The sequence below is a fragment of the Mesoplodon mirus genome (genome assembly GCF_964341445.2).
Source record: "Mesoplodon mirus genome assembly, chromosome: 7".
NCBI lineage: Eukaryota > Metazoa > Chordata > Mammalia > Artiodactyla > Ziphiidae > Mesoplodon > Mesoplodon mirus.
In genome coordinates, this window is record NC_138983.1 from 101,405,895 (window position 1) to 101,426,081 (window position 20,187).

The 20,187-nt window shown below is 44.8% G+C and overlaps 1 protein-coding gene and 1 pseudogene across 2 annotated transcripts in view; both read right to left on the reverse strand.

Annotated features, from left to right (window-relative positions):
• LOC309808912 (centrosomal protein of 78 kDa-like) overlaps positions 1–20,187 on the reverse strand; it is an 823,590-nt pseudogene that overhangs the window by 280,479 nt on the left and 522,924 nt on the right. The gene's annotated exons all lie outside the window — the stretch shown is intronic.
• The window catches only part of LOC309808092 (forkhead-associated domain-containing protein 1-like), a gene marked incomplete at its 5' end in the record, with an annotated part of 101,393 nt that overhangs the window by 66,357 nt on the left and 14,849 nt on the right, over positions 1–20,187 (reverse strand). The window contains one exon of the mRNA XM_082628094.1: positions 15,458–15,664. Coding sequence (XP_082484220.1) covers positions 15,458–15,664 — 207 coding nt within the window. The remainder of the gene's footprint in view (positions 1–15,457; positions 15,665–20,187) is intronic.

Sequence of the window (20,187 nt, forward strand, 5' to 3'; positions counted from 1 at the left end):
GACATCGTGAATGCTACCATTTATTGTAATTACTCACCGATTTCTCGCGATAGCCCTGAAGGGGAGGAGCCCTCCTTATTCCTAGCTTACAAATGAGGCTTGGAGAGGTTAAGGACTTCACCAAGCTCAGGTGGTGGTGGAGAGGGTGGTGGGACTGGGGTTCTGGAAAGCTCTTTCCCTCTCTGTCTCTCTCTCCCTTCTCTGCCCCAACCCCACCCCCAGTCGCTTGGCAGAAAAAAACACACTTTTCAAGGAAGAAGCTAAGTTCAAAGGTTTGCCGCCTGTGGCGGTCACGTTTCTCTTTCTGCAGACTGCAGACACAGAATGAGAAACAGGACAGAATGCTTCCGAAATAGGAGCACTGGCAGACAGAACTTCCTATAGCTCCAGCTGGATTGTATTCAAGAGGAAGGTTCTCCACTCACTCAGGTTCCCAAACCAGTCTTTTAGCTACAGTCTTTCCCAGCCAAGTCAAGAATCTGGTGAATTCCCCTGAAGACTTTTTTGGAGTCAGGGAGAACACTGTTCGGGAAAATCAAACTCCAATTGCCTGGCGACACCTGGCCCAGCATTTATGATGACACTGGCCCCGTTGAAACCTGTTTCAGGAACGGACTTGGCAGTGTTCCAGAACTCTGTTACCTTATATGAAGATCCGAATTTCTCTCCACTGTGGGCACCTCGGTCTCCACCTAAGCTTTCTTCCTTTCTCTCCTTTCAGAAGCTGAGGTGTCCTGCTCCTGCCTTGCACTCACTTCTCCATCCATCCGATCCCTTCCCGTCCTCTCCTCTGGGGCTGTCTTGCCTCAATCATTCCTACAACCTTTCCTCATCGATTTAATAAAGATTTATCGAATGAAAGGGCTGAAGGTGGGAAGGGGGAAATTTGAATATGTTTTACCCCCGCCTGATAGAAAACAAATCGAGAGACCACGGGTAGTGTGGAGGAATTCCCTTTTGTGCTGGGATGCTCAGGTAGATGTGCCTCACTGCCCACTAACTGCCAGGGTGCTGAAGGGAGTGCTCATATCTCATGCCTCAAGTGGTTCACTGCCGTAGTGGACAGGCCGCAACCCACCTGGCTCTTCTGGAAATTCCAGGAATCTCCCTCCCAATCTGTCGGCCCATTGCTGTGGGTGGGGCTAAGCAATCAACCAATCACACTCCCTGGACATACTGATTGGTTCAGTGGTGGGGCAAGTGATCCAATCAGAGCCAAGGAGAACCAAGAAGACTTGGCTGGACACCAGGATCTGGAGTGACCTGGTGGGACTTCAGAATGCAGCCAGCATGAGGGAGTGGAGCCCAGACATGGAGAGAGGGAAGCTGTTTATTTATTTTTCAGATTGTGGTAAATAACCTGCAACATAAAATTTATCATCTTAGCCATTTTAAAGTATACAGTTCAGTGGTGTTAAGTATAGTCACATTTCTGTGAGATGGATCTCCAGAACTTTTTCGTCTTGCAAAACGTAAACTCTATTAACCATTAGACAACAACTCCCCATTCCCTCTGCCACCCAGCCCGTGGTGACCAACATTCTGTCTCTATGAACTGGACTACTCTAAGTACCAAGTACCTCAAATAAGTGAAATCACATGGTACCTGTCTTTTTGTGACTGGCGTATTTCACTTAGCATAATGCCCTCAAGGTTCATCCATGTTGTAACATGTCAGAATTTCCTTCTTTTATTTTATTATTTTTTTGTGTGTGTGGTAGGCGGGCCTCTCACTGCTGTGGCCTCTCTCGTTGTGGAGCACAGGCTCCGGACGCGCAGGCTCAGCGGCCATGGCTCACGGGCCCAGCCGCTCCGCGGCATGCGGGATCCTCCCGGAGTGGGGCATGAACCCGTGTCCCCTGCATCGGCAGGCGGACTCTCAACCACTGCGCCACCAGGGAAGCCCTTCCTTCATTTTTAAGGCTAAATAATATTCCACCATACAGTTTAGAGTGTATTTTTTTAATCCATTAAGCGTCATGGGCACTTGGGTGGTTTCTACCTCATGGCTATTATAACTATGCTGCTGTGAACATGGTGGGGAAAATAAGGAAGCTGGTTTTGAGCACTGGCTGGGGTGCTACCCTGAAGTGCTCCATCCCTGAGGCTGGCTAGAGCTGGTTTCTGTTGCTTGCAGCACACAGAGCCCGAACGATAGGGCCCCTAGTGGGAAGGAGCCAAAGATGTATAAAGGCAGCAGAGACTCCAAGCTCTTCGGGTTTAAAAATTTTAAAATAAAGGTTTTTTTTTTTTTTCCTCTGAAGCATGTTGGTTGAGGGTAGCTTTAGTTGGATGGTTAAAGTTGGTTTTCTCTAGTTTCCCGGCTTGCTTCATCAAAGGGAAGGTCAAGGTTTTCTCAGAAATTGCTGCTGGCAACTACAACGATACAGGCAGGGAGAAAAGCAAACATAAGAAGAAGACTCACATTAAAAGCTAGCTCTGGGCTGTACAGGAAGCATGGGGTCAAGGTCAGTTATCAACAAGTCTGTTTTTATTATTTATTTATTTTAGATTTAATTCTATTTATTTTTGTCTGTGTTGGGTTTTCGTTGCTACGTGCAGGCTTTCTTTAGTTGCGGCGAGCGGGGGGCTACTCCTGTTGTGGTGCGCAGGCTTCTCCTTGTGGTGGCTTCTCTTGTTTCGGAGTGTGGGCTCTAGGCGCATGGGCTGCAGTAGCTGGGGCACATGGGCTCAGCAGTTGTGGCACGTGGGCTCTAGAGCGCAGGCTCAGTAGTTGTGGCGCATGGGCTTAGTTCCTCCACGACATATGGGATCTTCCCAGACCAGGGCTCGAACCTGTGTCCCCTGCACTGGCAGGTGGATTCTTATCCACTGTGTCACCAGGGAAGTCTTCAAGTCTGTTTTTAGAAACTTTAGTTTAAAAATACACGCTAATGCCTTTTCTCTTTCTTTGTGTCTGTTCTCTGACCATATGGTATGTTGCCATGGTTGGGTTTTTTGTTTTGTTTTTGAGGTAGCATATGTGATAGTCCTGATTTATTTTCCATACTACCTTTAAAATAGCAGGTTGGGGCTTCCCTGGTGGTGCAGTGGTTGAGAGTCTGCCTGCCGATGTAGAGAACACGGGTTCGTGCCCCGGTCCGGGAAGATCCCACATGCCACAGAGCGGCTAGGCCCGTGAGACATGGCCACTGAACCTGCGCGTCTGGAGCCTGTGCTCCGCGACGGGAGAGGCCACAACAGTGAGTGGCCCGTGTACCAAAAAAAAAAAAAAAAGCAGGTTGTCAACCACCTGGATTAACCATGACCACATCCACGGCTGAATTTATATTAGCTTTAATAAACACAGGTCAATGATTTACTCAAGAAATCACTATCCATTTTTTTTCAAATTATCTATTTGTTCTTTGTGTTATCTCCCCAATATCTGCTTCTAACCCTGAAAAGAGTGTAAGTTGAACGGGAGACCCTAAAAAAAATTCGAAGTAGTTTGCACATCGAGTGCCTACAGTACACATGAATTCTGCCAGGAAGCCCTGGAGCCTGCAGAGAAGGTGGAAACTTAGACCTTGCCCTTGGAGAGCTTGCTATGTGCTCTGCCATTTGTAAGTAATTGTGGACAATACAACGACTATGAGCCACTGTGTAGAGAAGCCACAGATGTGCCACAGACTGTGCTGGGAACTTAATGCATGTGGTCTCATCTGATCTCCAGAATAATCTTGCAGGAGGCATTTTACCCCTCATTGTGTGGATTAAGAAACTGAAGCTCAGAGAGGTTAAATGACTTGCCCAACGTCTCACGGCCAGGAAGTGGTGACACAATTTGACTCCAATACCTGTGCTCTTAGGACTTCTAGGTTACTCGAAGTCATGATTTATTACCTGCTTTCCATACTCACAAACGGATCTTAGACGATTGGTTAGTGAATGATAGGATATTTTCCAAGTTAAAAAAAGGAAATGAACATTAGATGGTGTGAAAAAACACAAGACATCGCATGGGCTACTTAGAAATGGGATTTTCTAGGAACACTGACAACTGTCTTATGGAAGTGTTATTCATCTGGTACATGCCACGCCCTGGAAGCAGCTCAGAGGACCCCAGCCTCCATCCGGGAAGACCTGCGGTATGTTCACTGCTGTACCAGAGGAGTGCTGGGGCCAGCTGGTACCCGCCCACGAGAACCGATTGTTAAATGTCCAGGAATTTTGCCAACTGGTTGATAAACACAGCCATTAATAAGAATTAACTTACATAAATTTACAATTAAATTATATCACAAACAATTGGTATACAAACTTAAAAGTCACCCCTTCCTAATTATTTTACTCTATTTTATTATTACCTATGCTCTTGAGGTTATTTCACTCTACTATATGTTTCTGTTGGAAATGTTACATAGTAATGTGTTACCACACCTCTCTTTCCTTCTCTGTATTCAGGGATGTGTCATTGGGAGCTGGAAATTGACCGTGGAGTGCGTATTACACCATAGAAATCAGGAAATGTTATAAATGAGGGCTTGGTTTTTAAAAAGTTTTATAAATAGGTTTAATAATGGTGGTTCATGTAGAGCTTGATTTTGTTTGTTTGTTTGTTTTGTTGATTGCCTAGACTTAAGACGGTAATGGAGAAAATGTTAACAATGCAGATTATACAAAAGCATGTTGTGTCTTAGCCGTTGTGTTATGAATAGAGCAAAAAATTGGGGAAACGTTCTTCCAGTATTTAAAAATTATTATCTGATGCAGCAACAAAGTCACTCATGTCACTGATGAACATGTGAAGTTCTAACGTCTTTCTTTTTTCACTTGTATTATTCATAAATCCAAAATATCCAAAAATACCCACCAGTGCTCAGGTTGGGAACTCTCTCATTCATCAACTGCAATGAGAAATTGGCTATGGATACAAGAGTTCACCTAAAGTCAATGAAAGCATTCTGTGAGACTCAGCTGGCTATATAGAATTTACAAGAAAGAGTACTGTATATTTTGTTACATGGAAAGACTGTGCTACACATTCTTTATATCAGTAAACCTTATGCTATGCACCCATGTACTTTACTTTTTCCAGAGAGCTGGTCATTAAATATTTACCAGCCATTTGCTGGCTGTGCTGGCACCCAGCACAGTGCCTACTACTCATGGTAGGTGTTCGCTGACTGAGCTGAACAGTTGGCAAATGGAGTGTAAATAAAAAGCACTTTGATTCTGGGGCTGGGATGGGGAAAACACATGCTAAGCCTGGTGCATCTTGTAACAGCAGAGAGTAAGCAAGTGCCCAAAACGAAAAGGTGGGGAGATGCTCAAGGACAGAGCAAGCAATCTGAAAGAGCTCCCAGTGGCCAAGGCTGGAAGAATTTGAGCGAAGAAATATTTAATGAGTATTGGATTATAATTCAAAGTGTAAAATCAGTATACATGGATCCATACTGACATAGATACATTAGTGAGTAAATACATAAAGGAGGGAGAAGAGACCGGCTTCCTTACAGAAGAATTTAACATACATAGATGTGGAGCTTAATTCCCATGGTCTGGAAGGGCCTGGGGGGTAGGGGTGATGGTGGCGAGCAGGGACACTGACCGCAGCATGGAGGAGCCATGGACCTGGAAAGACAGAATGGAGACTAGAAAACATGGCCAGTAGATCTCAGAAGCCAGGAGAGGGTGCTACTTGGTGCCAGGACAAATGGCCTTTATCTCAACAGCTACCGGGGTGTCACCGTAACTCAGAGACGGGTAATAATTCTATGTCCCCAAGAAAAGGGTAAATCACGTACGGGGCTTCAGTGTGAGAAATCAGGGTTATACATTTAGAACACAGAACCGCCAAGTTATACATTATTTTTAGGTTTTCGAACTTAAAAGAATTAAGTCCCTTTGAGCTGTTCAGAAAAGCCATTCGTTTGGGTTTTTCCCAGCTGTGTTAAAGGAGATCTGGCCCATCTAATTTTCCCATTTTCTTGTAAATCTTCAATCTTACGGATTTTCCTTTCCTTTCAAGTTCTAATCAGCTTCCTGGTCAGTCCATAAAATGGGAAATAGAATCTAATGAGAAAACAGCCGGATTTTTGCAAATAGCTTTTGCTACCCGTAGACTTGGCCTGCTTCAATTCGGTCTTGCCAGATAGAGAGACAGAATGAATGAATGAATGAATGATCATCAACTCAGTTCAGAGAAGGAGCAACGTGGTTCTGATTTGGTAACAAAGGGTGTGGTCTGCCAGAGGAAGCAGGACGCGGCCTGGTTCCTGACCGAGTCTGGGTTCTGTCTCAGCAGGATGCTAAGGGTTCAGCCCGCGCTCCCGTCTCCACCTCCCCCGATGTCATCTGCATCGCCTGTAGACATCTGGTGACAACACAGCCTCAGGGGTCCTTTTGTGTGAGTTTCTGCTGCAGAGGCCGAGCCTGAGGCTGTCTGCTGCCCCGTGCCCTCCACTTCACTGGTCTCGGGAAATCGCCTTTGATATAAAACACACAGCCTCAGGAGTTCTCATCACATCAGTAAGTCCCCACGGGACCTGTAAGAGCACAGGGTAGAGGAAATCCTACAAGGTCAGGTAGGAGATGACAAAGCTTGACCAGAAAGAGGCTTTGTTCTGAAGGGCACCATGCTCTCTGGTCATTCACTCCGTTGCCGGCTTCTCAACCCCCGGTACAGTAAAGCCACATCCTCCTCAACAACGGGCCCTATTCAGAGGTCCCAGGAATGTGGAAACACCACCCTTCTTGGGGATGGACAACTAAGGCCCTGACTCTGAGCTTCTCATCACACCAGTTCACCACAGGAGAGAAATGAGCAACTCTGCTTCCTTGGAGACTGGCCTGGGACTTTTCCAATGGAAAAGTGGATTATTCATCATTTTCCTCCCCCCAGATCCTTAGTGGCAAATCCTGTTAGGAAGGCTCCACTTAGGCAATAGGAATGCTTCCTAATGTCATGGACATCTTCTTTGTTTTTGCCTCCCCTGCATCCATTTCTTCCATCTTCTGGATGGGCACCTTAATTTTTTTTCAGGGAAGACACCCTTTCCCTGACAATCCTGAGTCCATAGAACTCTGACCCTTCCACCCCAGGGGTGAGACCATAACCCAGGCCTGGCAAATCAGAGCATTCCTGGCCCCTGGCCTCAGGGATTGGTTCAGGGGAAGCCACGTGATCCAAGCCACTTCCAATGAAGATGCTGGCTCTTTCCCTGGAACTGCTACTTTGTAGGGTGCTGGGGCTGCTGCTGGCCACTTTCCTACAGGTGAGGCAAGAGTCTGTCTGAGATTGGGAAGCTAACAGGGAAGAAAGAGTCAGATTCCTGACCATGATTTGGGCGCCTGGATCCAGCTGGGCCTAAGCTGCAGCTTTTGGCCTTTTCAGTTCCATGAGCTTTTTTTTTTTTTTTTTTTTTTTTTTTTTTTTTTTTGCCTAGGCTAGTTTTAGTTGGTTTTCTGATACTTGCAAACAATCAAATTTCCTGGACAGTATGCTTACTGAGACTTTAGCATAAGCATCACTATGTACTCAGAGTGAAAGTTGTTTTAAAGGTTATGACATGCTCAAATAAAACCCACCAGACTGTCATCATGCACCAAATTTACCTTTCAACTTATAAAAGTAAAGCAGCATCTCTAGAGAAGAATGATTTAAGACCAAGGAACCAATCATAAGACAAGTAGTAAAACGCTGCTTAGAGAAACTTTGATAGATAAATAGTTCTCTAGCTACAGCAGGCTTCAGACTACAAATCCCAAATTTCTGCTTCAAAAGTGACTCAGGGAAGACATTCCATAGTTTCATTTATTTCGTTTTTTGGCCTCGCTGTGCACTTGTGGGATCTTAGTTACCTGACCAGAAATTGAACCCACGCCCTCAGCAGTGAGAGCACTGAGAGCACTGAGTCCTAACCACTGGACCACCAGGGAATTCCCAACAGTCCACAGTTTTAAAAGAAAACTTTCCAGTTGAAGAAACAGGTAAAATTTTTAATATGCATCTGTTGTATATATAATATGTTAATGTCTAGTACATTTATCAGTTCCATGTCAATGTAATTATATTATTACTATATTTGCAAATGCATATATATGTGTATGTATATTTAGAACCACATATTTCCAGCTCTCTTTTAAAGAGGTATTGAAAAGACTGTTCAAAATTTAGTTTTCCAGCTTGTCTGTTTTTTCTTATTCCTCAGTAAACTTAAGCAATTAACCAGCACATTTCCTGGCACACAGTAAGGCTCAATCTGAGTGAGTTCTTTCTCCCCAGCTCCCCCCTCTATTTTAAGTTCTTCTTTTAGAAACCAAGTCAAATGAAAGAGGCAGGACTGCATAGTGTTACAGGCAGAGGCTGGTCAACGTTTTCTGTAGAGCCAGACAGTAAGCATTTCCAGCCCTGTGGGCCATAGGATCTGCCCAGCTTACTCTGCCGTTGTAGCCGACAACACAGGCAATACTGAAATGAATGGGATGGCTGTGTTCCCAGGAAACTTTACAGAAACAGGCGATGGCCCGCATTGGCCCTGGGCCATAACGTGCCGACCTCGGGTTAAGACCTTGGGATCCGGCGTCACACAGACTCTGGTCCGGCTCCCGGCTCTGCTCCGTCTCTGGGACCTTGACGAGTGTGTCATTTCTGTGCCTTGTCTGTAAGACACAGGGATACCAACAGCCATTTCTTAGTCTGTGAGAAGTGGGTGAGATAGTGCACGTGAAATGCTGGGAACACTTCCTGATCAATAATAAATGAGCATAAAACATTAGCCACCAGGTGTGATCACCATCGTCAAAAAAGGAGAAGAAAGGGCGCAACTGAATTTGTCCAGGAACGGCAGCAATATCCCTGGTAAAGAGTTAGTGGGTGGACTTCCCTGGGGGCGCAGTGGTTAAGAATCCGCCTGCCAATGCAGGGGACAGGGATTCGAGCCCTGGTCCAGGAAGATCCCACATGCCGCGGAGCAACTAAGCCCATGGGCCACAACTACTGAGCCTGTGCTCTAGAGCCCGCGAGCCACAACTACTGAGCCCGCGTGCCACAACTACTGAAGCGCATGCACCTAGAGCCCATGCTCCGCAACAAGAGAAGCCACCGCAAAGAGAAACTCGTGCACTGCAAAGAAGGGTAGCCCCCGCTCGCCGCAACTAGAGAAAGACCGCGCGCATCAACGAAGACCCAACGCAGCCAAAAATAAATAAATAAAATAAATAAAATAATTAAAGAAAAAAAGTTAGTGGAGCCAGGGACTTCCCTGGCCGTCCAGTGGTTAAGACTCCACGCTTCCAATGCAGGGGGTGCAGGTTTGATCCCCGGTTGAGGAACTAAGATCCTGCATTGGTGTAGCCAAAAAAAAAGTTAGTGGAGCCAAACAAGCAAGGAAGCCAGATAACTGAAAATGCAGTTTCTCCTATTATCAGTGGCTTTCGTTTTTACCCACATAATGAATCATCCCCTGTCAGCGTGTGAAATTGCAGGTTGGACTGGGAATTGCAAGACCTTCATTAACCGCTGGGCAGTGAAGGACCTGCCTGGGCTCTCACGGCCCCACGATGCTTCGTGCTATTAGGAAAAGCCTCCAAGGGACTCAGGAGAGCTGGCTTTTAATCCTGTCTCTGGATCTATATGACTGATGCCTAACCTTGGGGAAGTCACTGAAACTCTCTGAGCCTCAGTTTATGCCATGATAGGGGTGGTCCCAGGGACCTCTATAAAAACAACTGAAGGGGGAAAGGGGACCTGGGATTAATGAGTAGCTCCTTGGCAGAAATTGGAAATTGAAGCTCAGAAAGGTAAAGCCAGTTGCAGCTGGCATTTCAACTTGGGTCCATCCAACTCCAAAGCCCTTGCTTTCTCGATTGTGTTCTGCAGAGCTTCCCCATTAAAGCAGCAAGGAATATTGGCCGACAGAGGGCGCTCTTCTCGCAAGACAGGACGTCATGACATTGCAGGGACAGAAGACAGTATCCAGGAGCCACGTGGGAGAGTCTGGCTGGACTGGGAACAGGGCAGAGCAGGCTACAGGGAAGGCCAGACACAGGCAGTCATGGTGATGGGGGCTGCCGCCAAGGAGCTGTCAACCCCCTCATGGAACAACTCGGCTCGTCATTTGTGGCGCCTGGCTTCCTTTTTCATTCTGGCCATTTCCATCCGTTTTGCCGTATTTCAGAACAGAGAAAGACATGATGGATACATACGGGTGACGTGGGTTTCCTTACTCAGCTGCCTTGTAAGAACGGCGCCACTGTGACTAGCACAGCTTGTTTCCACACCTCCTTTCCCAGAGCTCAGAAAGCACGAGTAAAGGCAACAACCAACAAAACCCACAACACGGCAGCACACCTGACTCTGGGACTTCAATTTCCCACGCCTGGTGCCAAGACTCTATGGGATTAATCAACGGTTGCTTCAGGGCATTGCAGATGGCCCTGCGGGTTTTGTCCTGCACAGTTTCAGTGGGCGCCATCCACATGGACTACGTTGTGAATGGTGACCCTGGAGTTGTGCAATATGGCAGCCCTAGGTTATACTTTGATGAGAGAGCTATAATTTACAAAGTATGGTCCTGGGGGCTTCCCCGGTGGCGCAGTGGTTGAGAGTCCACCTGCCGATGCAGGGGACACGGGTTTGGGCCCCGGTCCGGGAAGATCCCACATGCCGCAGAGTGGCTGGGCCTGTGAGCCATGGCCGATGAGCCTGTGCTCTGCAACGGGAGAAGCCACAACAGTGAGACGCCCGCGACCACAAAAAAAAAAAAAAAAAGGATGGTCCTGGGCACAACCGGGCTGCCAATGCACTTTGTCAAACAAGAGTTTTTCTTTATATTTTTCCATCTTGTATGTTATTCTATGGGTAATTTATCTGCAAATATATTTATCTGCTAGCGGGGGCAGGTCTTGGGAGGTTTCCCTGTCCAAAAGGACACTTACAAAGGAGGCATCTTGGCTGCTCCATGCTGGTTTGCTTGACTCTAAAGCTGAGGGTTATCATGTGCTTATTAGGTGCCAGATGCTGGACTAAGCAATTTACGCACTTTGCCCACTTAATACCACAGTCACTCAAGGTGGTAGGAACTATTGTTACAGGAGTGGGGACCGAGGCTCTGAGAGGTAGATGATTTGTGCACGTCCAGTATAAAAGCCGGTCAAGAGCAGGGCTGGGACGGCGCTGGAGTCAGCCTGACCTCAGGGCACGTGCTCTAACCACTGTGACATCTGCAAACACATCTGGATTCCTAAGCGCCCCGCACCTCACCCCCCTCCCCCAGTAAAATGCTGTCACACCCTCCTCTGTTGGTTAGGGTCACCACAAAACCTGAACTAAATGCTTTCATTTGGGAACTCTTTGTCGGGAGAAGAACAGTTCTCATCATACTTAATCTGTATGATATCAGGGCAGTCCTCCGTGGAAACTCCATCCAAGGAGGAAACACAGCGCCCTCACCAGGGACCCCAAAATCAATTGGAAACAAGAATATGCCAGAAGCAAGACGGCCACGAATTTTTTAGAAAAACTGGGCTTCAAAATATTTGATGAGAGATGCTCTTCAATACCTCTCCCTTTTCCCCTCTTCCTTTCTCTTCTTTTAAATAGCCAGCAGGTTGGGGTCATCAGGAAGTGGAATTTGTAGGAAGGTGTCAGTCAGTCCACAGGCTGCCCTCACACGGACGCTGCAAAGGACCCCTGCATGAATATGAGCATCATGGATGGAAGCTTCTCAAGCTGGGGACGCCCCGGCAGAGAGCACTTTTGAGAAGATGGGGCTGTGGAGAGTCCTGCAAAGTGCCCTGGGCACAGGCCAGGGGAACACTTGTGCAGCTGCCTGCAGTCAACCAAGGAATGAAGCAAGGTGCAAGTGCGTGTAGGAATAAGAATTGAAAAAATCCGTGCATATTCGAGTGACCGTGAGAGTATGCTTTCCTCAGTGTGAAAACCAGTCAAGGCTACTGCTCCAGCTAGCATCAGACTAAATGGTTTTCTCCCCTCCTTTTTCCGCAAGTGGGGATAGTGTTTAATTTGCACTGACAAGCTGTGTGGCCCTGGGGAAATTACTTAACCTCTCTGAGTTTCGGATTCCTTGTCTGTCAGATGGGGATCATGGGAGAACCCATCTCATAGGTTGCTGTGAGCGTGAAATAAGGGAGAGCAGGTGAATTGCTTAGCACAGTGCTGTTCACGTCAGTGATTCCTCCTGCTGCTTTCCTGGTTTCTCTTCTTACAAAGCATCTTCTTCCGTCTTATCTACTCAAGGTTAGAGGTCGTCATCACTTTTTCCCACAATTATATAAGAAGCACCTGGTAAGATAAAGTCCCCATTCCATAGTTGTACACCCGTGTGCATAACAAACTTACTCAAAATGGCCAAAAGGTGGAAGCAACCCAAGTGGCCGTGGATGGATGAACAGGTAAACAAAATGTGGTGAATCCATACAATGAAATATTCAACTGGAATGAACCATGAGGATATCATACTAAGTGAAATAAGATGGTCACAAAAGGACAAACAATGTAAGATACCATTTATATGAGGAACCTAGAATAGTCCAATTCACAGACACAGAAAGCATGGTGGGAGGGGAGGAAGGAAGCAGGGGGTTTGATGTGATGGGCATAGAGTTTCAGTTTGGGAAGATGAACAAAGTTCTGAAGATGGATGGGGGTGATGGCTGCACAACAGTGTGAATAGATTTAATGCCACTGTGAACTGTATACTTAAACATGGTTAAGATGGTAAATTTTATGTGTATTTTACCATAATTTTGAAAATTAAAAGTTAAAAACAAACCCCAAAATGAAATACCTCCAAGGTTTCTCCGAGGTTTGGTGTGATAGAAATGGAGGAAAGTGTTCTGAGAGCAGGTTGTGGTGATGGCTGCACAACTCCATCAATATATTCAAATTGATTGAATTGGACACTTAAAATGGGTGAAGTTTCTGTTATGTAAATTGTACTTCAGTGAAGCTGTTAAGAGCAAGCAAGCAAACAAACACATGCTGTGATCCGGAGGAAACTTTGGAGGATGAAGGAGCTGTTCACTGTCTTGATTGTGGCTATGGTTTCACAGGTGTACCCATATGTCAAAGCCCATCCACTTACAGACTTTAAACATGTGCTGTTTATTGCATGTCAATTATATCTTTTTTTTTTTTTTTTTTTTTTCCGTACGCGGGCCTCTCACTGTTGTGGCCTCTCCCGTTGCGGAGCACAGGCTCCGGATGCGCAGGCTCAGCGGCCATAGCTCACGGGCCCAGCCGCTCCGCGGCATATGGGATCCTCCCAGACCGGGGCACGAACCCGTATCCCCTGCATTGGCAGGCGGACTCTCAACCACTGCGCCACCAGGGAGGCCCTGTGTCAATTATATCTTAATAAAGCTGTGTTTTAAAAAGGCAGAAGAGTATTCCATATATAACGAACTCCTTATAATATATTAAACTCCTTAGAATATATTAAACAATATAATTTATTAAACAATGCCCCCTTTGGATGGAAATTTAGGTTTCAAATTTTATGCCCCTATCAATAATATTTCAATAAATATCTTTGTAGGAAAAAAGAAGAAAAAAATGCAGATATTGTTTGCTGCTCCCCCTCTTCTTCTCCCCACGTGCAAGCCACAGAGTCAGAATTTCCCAGGGAGGGGGCCTGGGAACCTGTAATTTTACTGAACATTCCTGAAAATTTCTTGGAATCAGACATGTTGGGGCACATTGAATCAAACTTCATGAACTTGGATTTTCAGGCTTGGGAGTGTGAAATCCCCTTTTCTTTGATCCCTAAAAAATTCTGTAAGTGTTCCATACAAATGATTCTAAATTTCGGTTTCCCTCCTATTGGCGGTGCATCAGAATCATCAGGGAGCTTGTGAGAATGCATATTCCCAGGCCCTACTCCCAGGGAGGATGTGTATGGTTGCCAGATTTCGCATAAATAAAGAAATGAATAAATCAATATATAATAAACTATAGGGTGTCCGTTAAATCTGAATTTCAGATAAACACCAAATAATTTTTTTAGCATAAGTGGTTCCTTGCAATAGTTGGGCCACACCTGTACATAACAATTATTTGTTGCTTCTCTGAAATTCAGATTTAACTGCGTGTCCTGTATTTCATCTGGGAATCCTAAGTATGAGTCCTCAGGCCTGGGGTGAAGCCCAGATCTGCACTGTGGGTCTGCTCCCCACGTGCTTCTGACGAGGGGGATCCTTAGAACCCATGTTGAGAACCCCTGATCAGGTCAACACCTTCTGGGTCAGGAGCCCCTCCTCAGGGCGGCCAGTGGATCCCAGTGCATCCCACAAGTGAGCACACTTTAATGTTGGCCCAAGGAGGAAAAGGGGGCTGAGAAGCAGCAGGACAAAACTGTCCCAGGTTTTCAAAGCCAAACGTGGTGGATGCGGTGTCACGAGCCCTGCAGCCTGAGGGACGGTGCTCATCTTCTCTGAGTGAGTATTTAAGGCTGCCTAGTGGACCCACACCCCAGGATTCTGTCTAGATTCTCTAAACTTTATTTATTTATACCCAGCCTCGTCCCAGAAAGGACTTTAAGCCTCGGAGGTCTCAGTCCATGCAGGGTTCTTGGTGCTGGGGAGTGAGGTTAACATGCCGTCTCTCTGGGACACACACGACAGGTATTAATTGTGTGCTCACCACGAATGGGCATTATTCTGGGAGTTTTACAATTAGAACCATCTCATTTAGCCCTCGAGATAAGCCTGCAAGGTCATTGCTGTCGTTGGCCCCATTTTGTAGATGAGGAAACCGAGGTTCAGAGGGGTCCAATGGCTTGTGCAAGAGCGCACCGAGTAGGCCAGTGGCAGAGCTGGGGTTCTGACCCAGGACTGTGTTGCTAACCAGCCCCCATCCTGCCTCCCTACTGAACCAGATACTTCTGGTCACTGAGCTTTGGTGGGCGAATTTTGGCTTACGTTCCGCTTAACCTGGGGCCATACTTTAGGTCCTGATCCCGGGAACATTTCTGATCCGGTGTGATAACAGCTGGCAGGCCTTGAGCGTCTACTCTGGCCAGACACTTTGACTTTTTATACATAGATACTCTCTCAACGCCCTGCACCGCTGAGAAGACCCAGACCCAGGCATACAGAGAAGCCTGGCCGAGGTCACAAAGCTAGGAAGTTGCAGAGCACTGATCTGCCTAAAAAGGAAGCATCCATCTCTGCATCTTCAAAAGCACACACCTGCTTTCCACCTCCCCTCGCCAAGCTTCACTTTTCAGGAAAACGCTCTCGCTCTGGGCTGGTCGCTAGGCAACCCTTGCATGTAATTCCACGAAATGCCCAGAAGAGGGCGCGAGGACTCGCTCTCCCCGGGCACCCACGCGATGGGGCTGAACTTCGCAGAATCGCGAAAGGAAGAGTGACGCGCTCCAGACGAACTCCACCTGTGGCCGTACCCGAGCCCTAGGCTGCACGGAAGGTGACACAACACGGCACCTCTGCACCCCACCCCACCCCACCCCCCGCAGGGGCCTGGACTCACCGAGGCTGGGTTTTCGATGACCAGTTCGTAGGTCAGCCCTCCGGACCCAAACCTCAGGATGTCTCCGGGTAGGAGCTTCACAGCCACGTTCTGAATGTGGCACTCATTGACGAACGTGCCGTTGCAGGAATTGAAGTCGTGGAGAACAAAGCTGCTTTCGGCCTCATTATATTCAATGAGTGCGTGATGGTTGTCGACGTCTGCAGACTGAAATGCAGAAGGGGGACAGTCAGAGCCAGGAATAACAGGAATAACAAGGAATAACTAGTGCCACTGACACTGGGGGCCCCAATGTGCTAATCACTTCATCTGGCTGGACAGTCACTGCAATCCTCATTTTAAGAGGAGGATGCTGAGGGTCAGAGAGGTTAAGTGACTTGCCTAAGGCCACACAGCTAGTGAGTGGAGGGTCACCAGACCCTGACAGCAGACCCAGAATAGATGCCCAGTTTTGGGGTAGGGCGTCAGGCAACACAGAGGCAAGAGGGAACTCGGGGGAAATTGGCCAGGAATTGGCCACTTGATAGTTCTCTGATCCCATGCAAGTATCCTTTTGGTTGTCCCGAGTGGCAAGACAGCAGAAATGGCCCAACACAAACCAGAAAGGTCAGTTGGCAAGTGACAACTGTCCATTTACTGCAAGTGTTAAAGTTCAGGGGAGGTTTTGTAATAATTGTTGTTTGTTCTATTCATTTTTAAAATAACATGTTTTTTGTAATAATGCAGAAAATGAGAACTAGAGAAAAACACAAAGAAGACATTAAAATCACTTAGACTCCCGTCCCCCAGAGGCAGGCACCGAGAACACGGTGGTTCACATCCTTCCAGTCTTTTCTCTATGCTTACAATCTTTTTAAAAAGTTTAAACACAATTGAGCTCATACCACAAAACATAGTTTTATAACTACCTTTTAAAAGCCTTGGTGTACAATGAAGGTTTTTCCCATGTGCTTAATTATTACTGTTGCTTCTTAAAAGCTAATCAGAATTTATCTAACCAAAGATGATCTATTTTTCAATAGGGGCCCTGGTGTGACCACATTTCCCTCAAAAGAGAGAGACCCCAGACAGTGATTTGTCAGTGGCGTCAGAAACCTCCTGTGTAACCACTTTAATAAGAAGAATGAGCAAAACTCGGCACCAAGGAGGAAATATCACATCCCCCCCTGGCCCCGGCGCCCTGGACTATGGGCTGCAGGGCATGCGCGAAGTCTTCTGTCTCCTCAGGACACTGCCTATGAGCCATCCACTCCAGCCTGAGACTTTGCAACTATTTTCTAAGTCACTCTTCTCAGAGTGCCTCATCCAACTTTCATAGAGAGTACTTGGACTTAGAAATCTATACTAATGTCCCACAATATAATTATAACCAATAGCTTTTATTAATAATAGCTTATAGTATATGAATAGATAATAATATAACTGCATATATTAGTAGAATATATTAATGACACATTATGTGTAATTACACAAATGCCAGGAAATTTGCTAAGTGCTTTACTGCATTATCCCGTTTCATCTTCACAATAATTCAAAGGGATACTTCCTCATTTAAAACAAAAATTAATTTTTTATTGAAGTCTAGTTGATTTACAATGTTGTGTTAGTTTCAGGTGTACAGCAAAGTGATTCAGTTATACATATATATAATATCTATTCTTTTTCAGGTTCTTTTCTATCACAGGTTACTGCAAGATATTGAATATAGTTCCCTGTGCTGTACAGTAGGTCCGATAGTTACTCATTTCTTAGATGAGGAAACTGAGGCATAGAACGATTAAGTGTGCCCACAGTCAGCCACTTTGACTCGCTTGGCTTGTTCCCAGGTTTGCCTGATTCAAATGACTGTGCCTTTACCCACTTTTCAAATTCCTACCAAACACTTTGGCACTTAAAATACTGAAACACAAGAAGAAAGCAGGAGTAGCTCTATTAATTTCAGGCAGAGCCAACTTCAGAGGAAGGAAAGTTATCAGGGATAAAGAGAGGCGATACATAGTGATAAAGGGGTCGATTCTCCAAGCAGACATAACAGTCCTTCATTGTATGTACCCAACAATAGAGCATCAAAGTATGGAAGGCAAAAACTGATAGGACTGCAAGGAGAAGCAGATGAATCCATCATGGTAGCTGGAGACCTCAACAGCCCTCTGTCAGTGACGGGCAGACCCACCAGGCAGAAAATTAGTAAGAATGAAGTTGAACTGAACAGCACTACCATCATCTGGATCTAACTGGCAACCACACAGCTTCATCCCACAGCAACAAAACACACATCCTTCTCAAGCTCCCATGGAACATTCACCAAGCAGACCACATTCCAGGCCACGAAATATACCTCAACAAATGTAAAAGAATAGAAATTATGCAAAGTACGTTTTCAGAACACAATGGAATTAGGCTAGAAACCAATACCAGAAAGACAGCTGGAAAATCCCCAAATGTTTGGAGATTAAACAACACACCTCTAAATAACAGATGGGTCAAGGAGGGAGTCTCATGGGAAATAAAAATTTATCTTGAGCTAAATGAAAATGAAAATACAACCTATGAAAATTTGCAAGATGCAGTGAAAGCAGTGCTTGGAGGGAAGTTTATGGCATTGAAGGCATACATTTGAAAAGATCTAAGCTTCCACCTTATGAAACTAGAGAAAGAAGAGCAATATAAGCCTACCACAAGCACAAGACAAGAAGCAATGAATGAAATAAAAAGCAGGAAAACAATAGAGAAAAGTCAGCAAAATAAAGAGCTGTTTGGTTTTTTTTTTTTTTTTTTTTTTGTAAAGATCAATAAAATTGACAAACCTCTAGCAGGATAACCAAGAAAAAAAGAGAGAAGATACAAATTACTCAAATCAGAAATGAAAGTGATGGCATCACTACTGATCTCATGGACACTGAAGGGATAATAAAGGAATATTATGAATAATTCTATGCCCACAGATTTTATAACTTAATGAAGTGGACCATTTCCTTGAAAGACACAATCTACTGAAACTCACACAAGGAGAAATAAATACTCTGAATAGACTCATATCTAGTAAAGAATTTGAATCAATAATGAATAACCTTCCAAAATGGAAAGCACCAGGCCTGGATAGGTTCACTGGTCAATTCTATCAAACATTAAGGAAAGAATGATATCAGTTCTAAATAATCTCTTCCAGAAAATAGAAGAAGAGAGAACACTTCCCAGCTCATTCTGTGAGGCCAAGCTTATTCTAATAGCAAAACCAGATAAAGATATTGCAAAACAGGAAAATTGCAGACCAATACCTCCCATGAACATAGATGCAAAATCCTCAACAAAATATGAGCAAATTGAATCCAGTGATGTATAAAAAGACTTCTACCCCACAGTCAAGTGGGATTTATTCCAGGTATGCAAGGCTGGTTCAACATTTGGAAATCAATTAATGTAATCCATCACATCAACAGCGTAGAGAAGAGAAATCGCATTATCATAACAGTAGATGCAAAAAGAGCATTTGACAAAATTAAACACCATCCATGATAAACTAACAAACCACCAAACCACCACAACAACTCTTGGCAAATTAGGGATGGAGGGGAACTTCCTCAACCTGATAAAGTACATCTATAAAAACCCTAAAGCTAACGTCATATTTAATGGTGAGAAACTAGAAACTTTCCAATTAAGATCAGGAATAAGGTGAAGATGTCCCCTTTCACCACTCATTTTCAACATTGTACTGTATGTCCTAGCTAATGCAACAAGGCAAGAAAAGAGAATAAAAGATAGATTGGGAAGGAAAAAGAAATCTTCTTTGGTGAGGTGTTTGTTCAGATCTTTTGCCCATTTTGCAGATGGCATGATTGTCTATGCAGAAAATCCCAAAGAACCGACAGAAAGCCCTCCTGGAACTAATGAGCAATTGTACCCAGGTTGCAGAATACATGATTAATATACAAAAGTCAATTGCTTTCCTATATACCAACAATGAACAAGTGGAATATGAAATTAAAAACACAACACCATTTACATTAGCACCAAAAAAAAAAAAAATGAAGTACTTAGGAATAAATCTAACAAAATACTTAGCTATATGAAGAGGTATCTGAAGAAAACTACAAAATGTTGATGAAAGAAATCAAAGTAGTCTAAATAAATGAAGAGATATTTCATGTTTATTTCAAATTCCTTAATGATATATGATGTTTAACATCTTTTCATATGCTTATTTGACATCTGTAGATTTTCTTTGGTGAGGTGTCTGTTGAGCTCTTTTGCCCATTTTTAAGTTGGGTTGTTTGGTTTCTTATTGTTGACATTTAAGACTCATTTATATTGTTTATTTATTTATTTTATTGAAATGTAGTCGATTTACAATGTTGTATTAATTTCTGCTGTACAGCAAAGTGATTCAGTTATACATATATATACATTCTTTTTAAAATATTCTTTTCCATTATGCTTTATCACAGGATATTGAATATAGTTCCCTGTGCTCTACAGTAGGACCTTGTTGTTTCTCCATCCTGGATGTAACAGCTCACATCTGCTAACCTCAACCCCCCACTCCATCTCTCCCTCAACCCCCTCCCCCTTGGCAACCATAGTCTGTTCTCTATATCCATGAAGACTCATTTATTTTGGATACATGCTTACAGCATCTTTCTTCATAACTGCCAAAAACTGGAAGCAACCAAGATGTCCTTTAAAAGGTAAATGGATAGACAAATTGTGGTACATCCATACAATGAAAT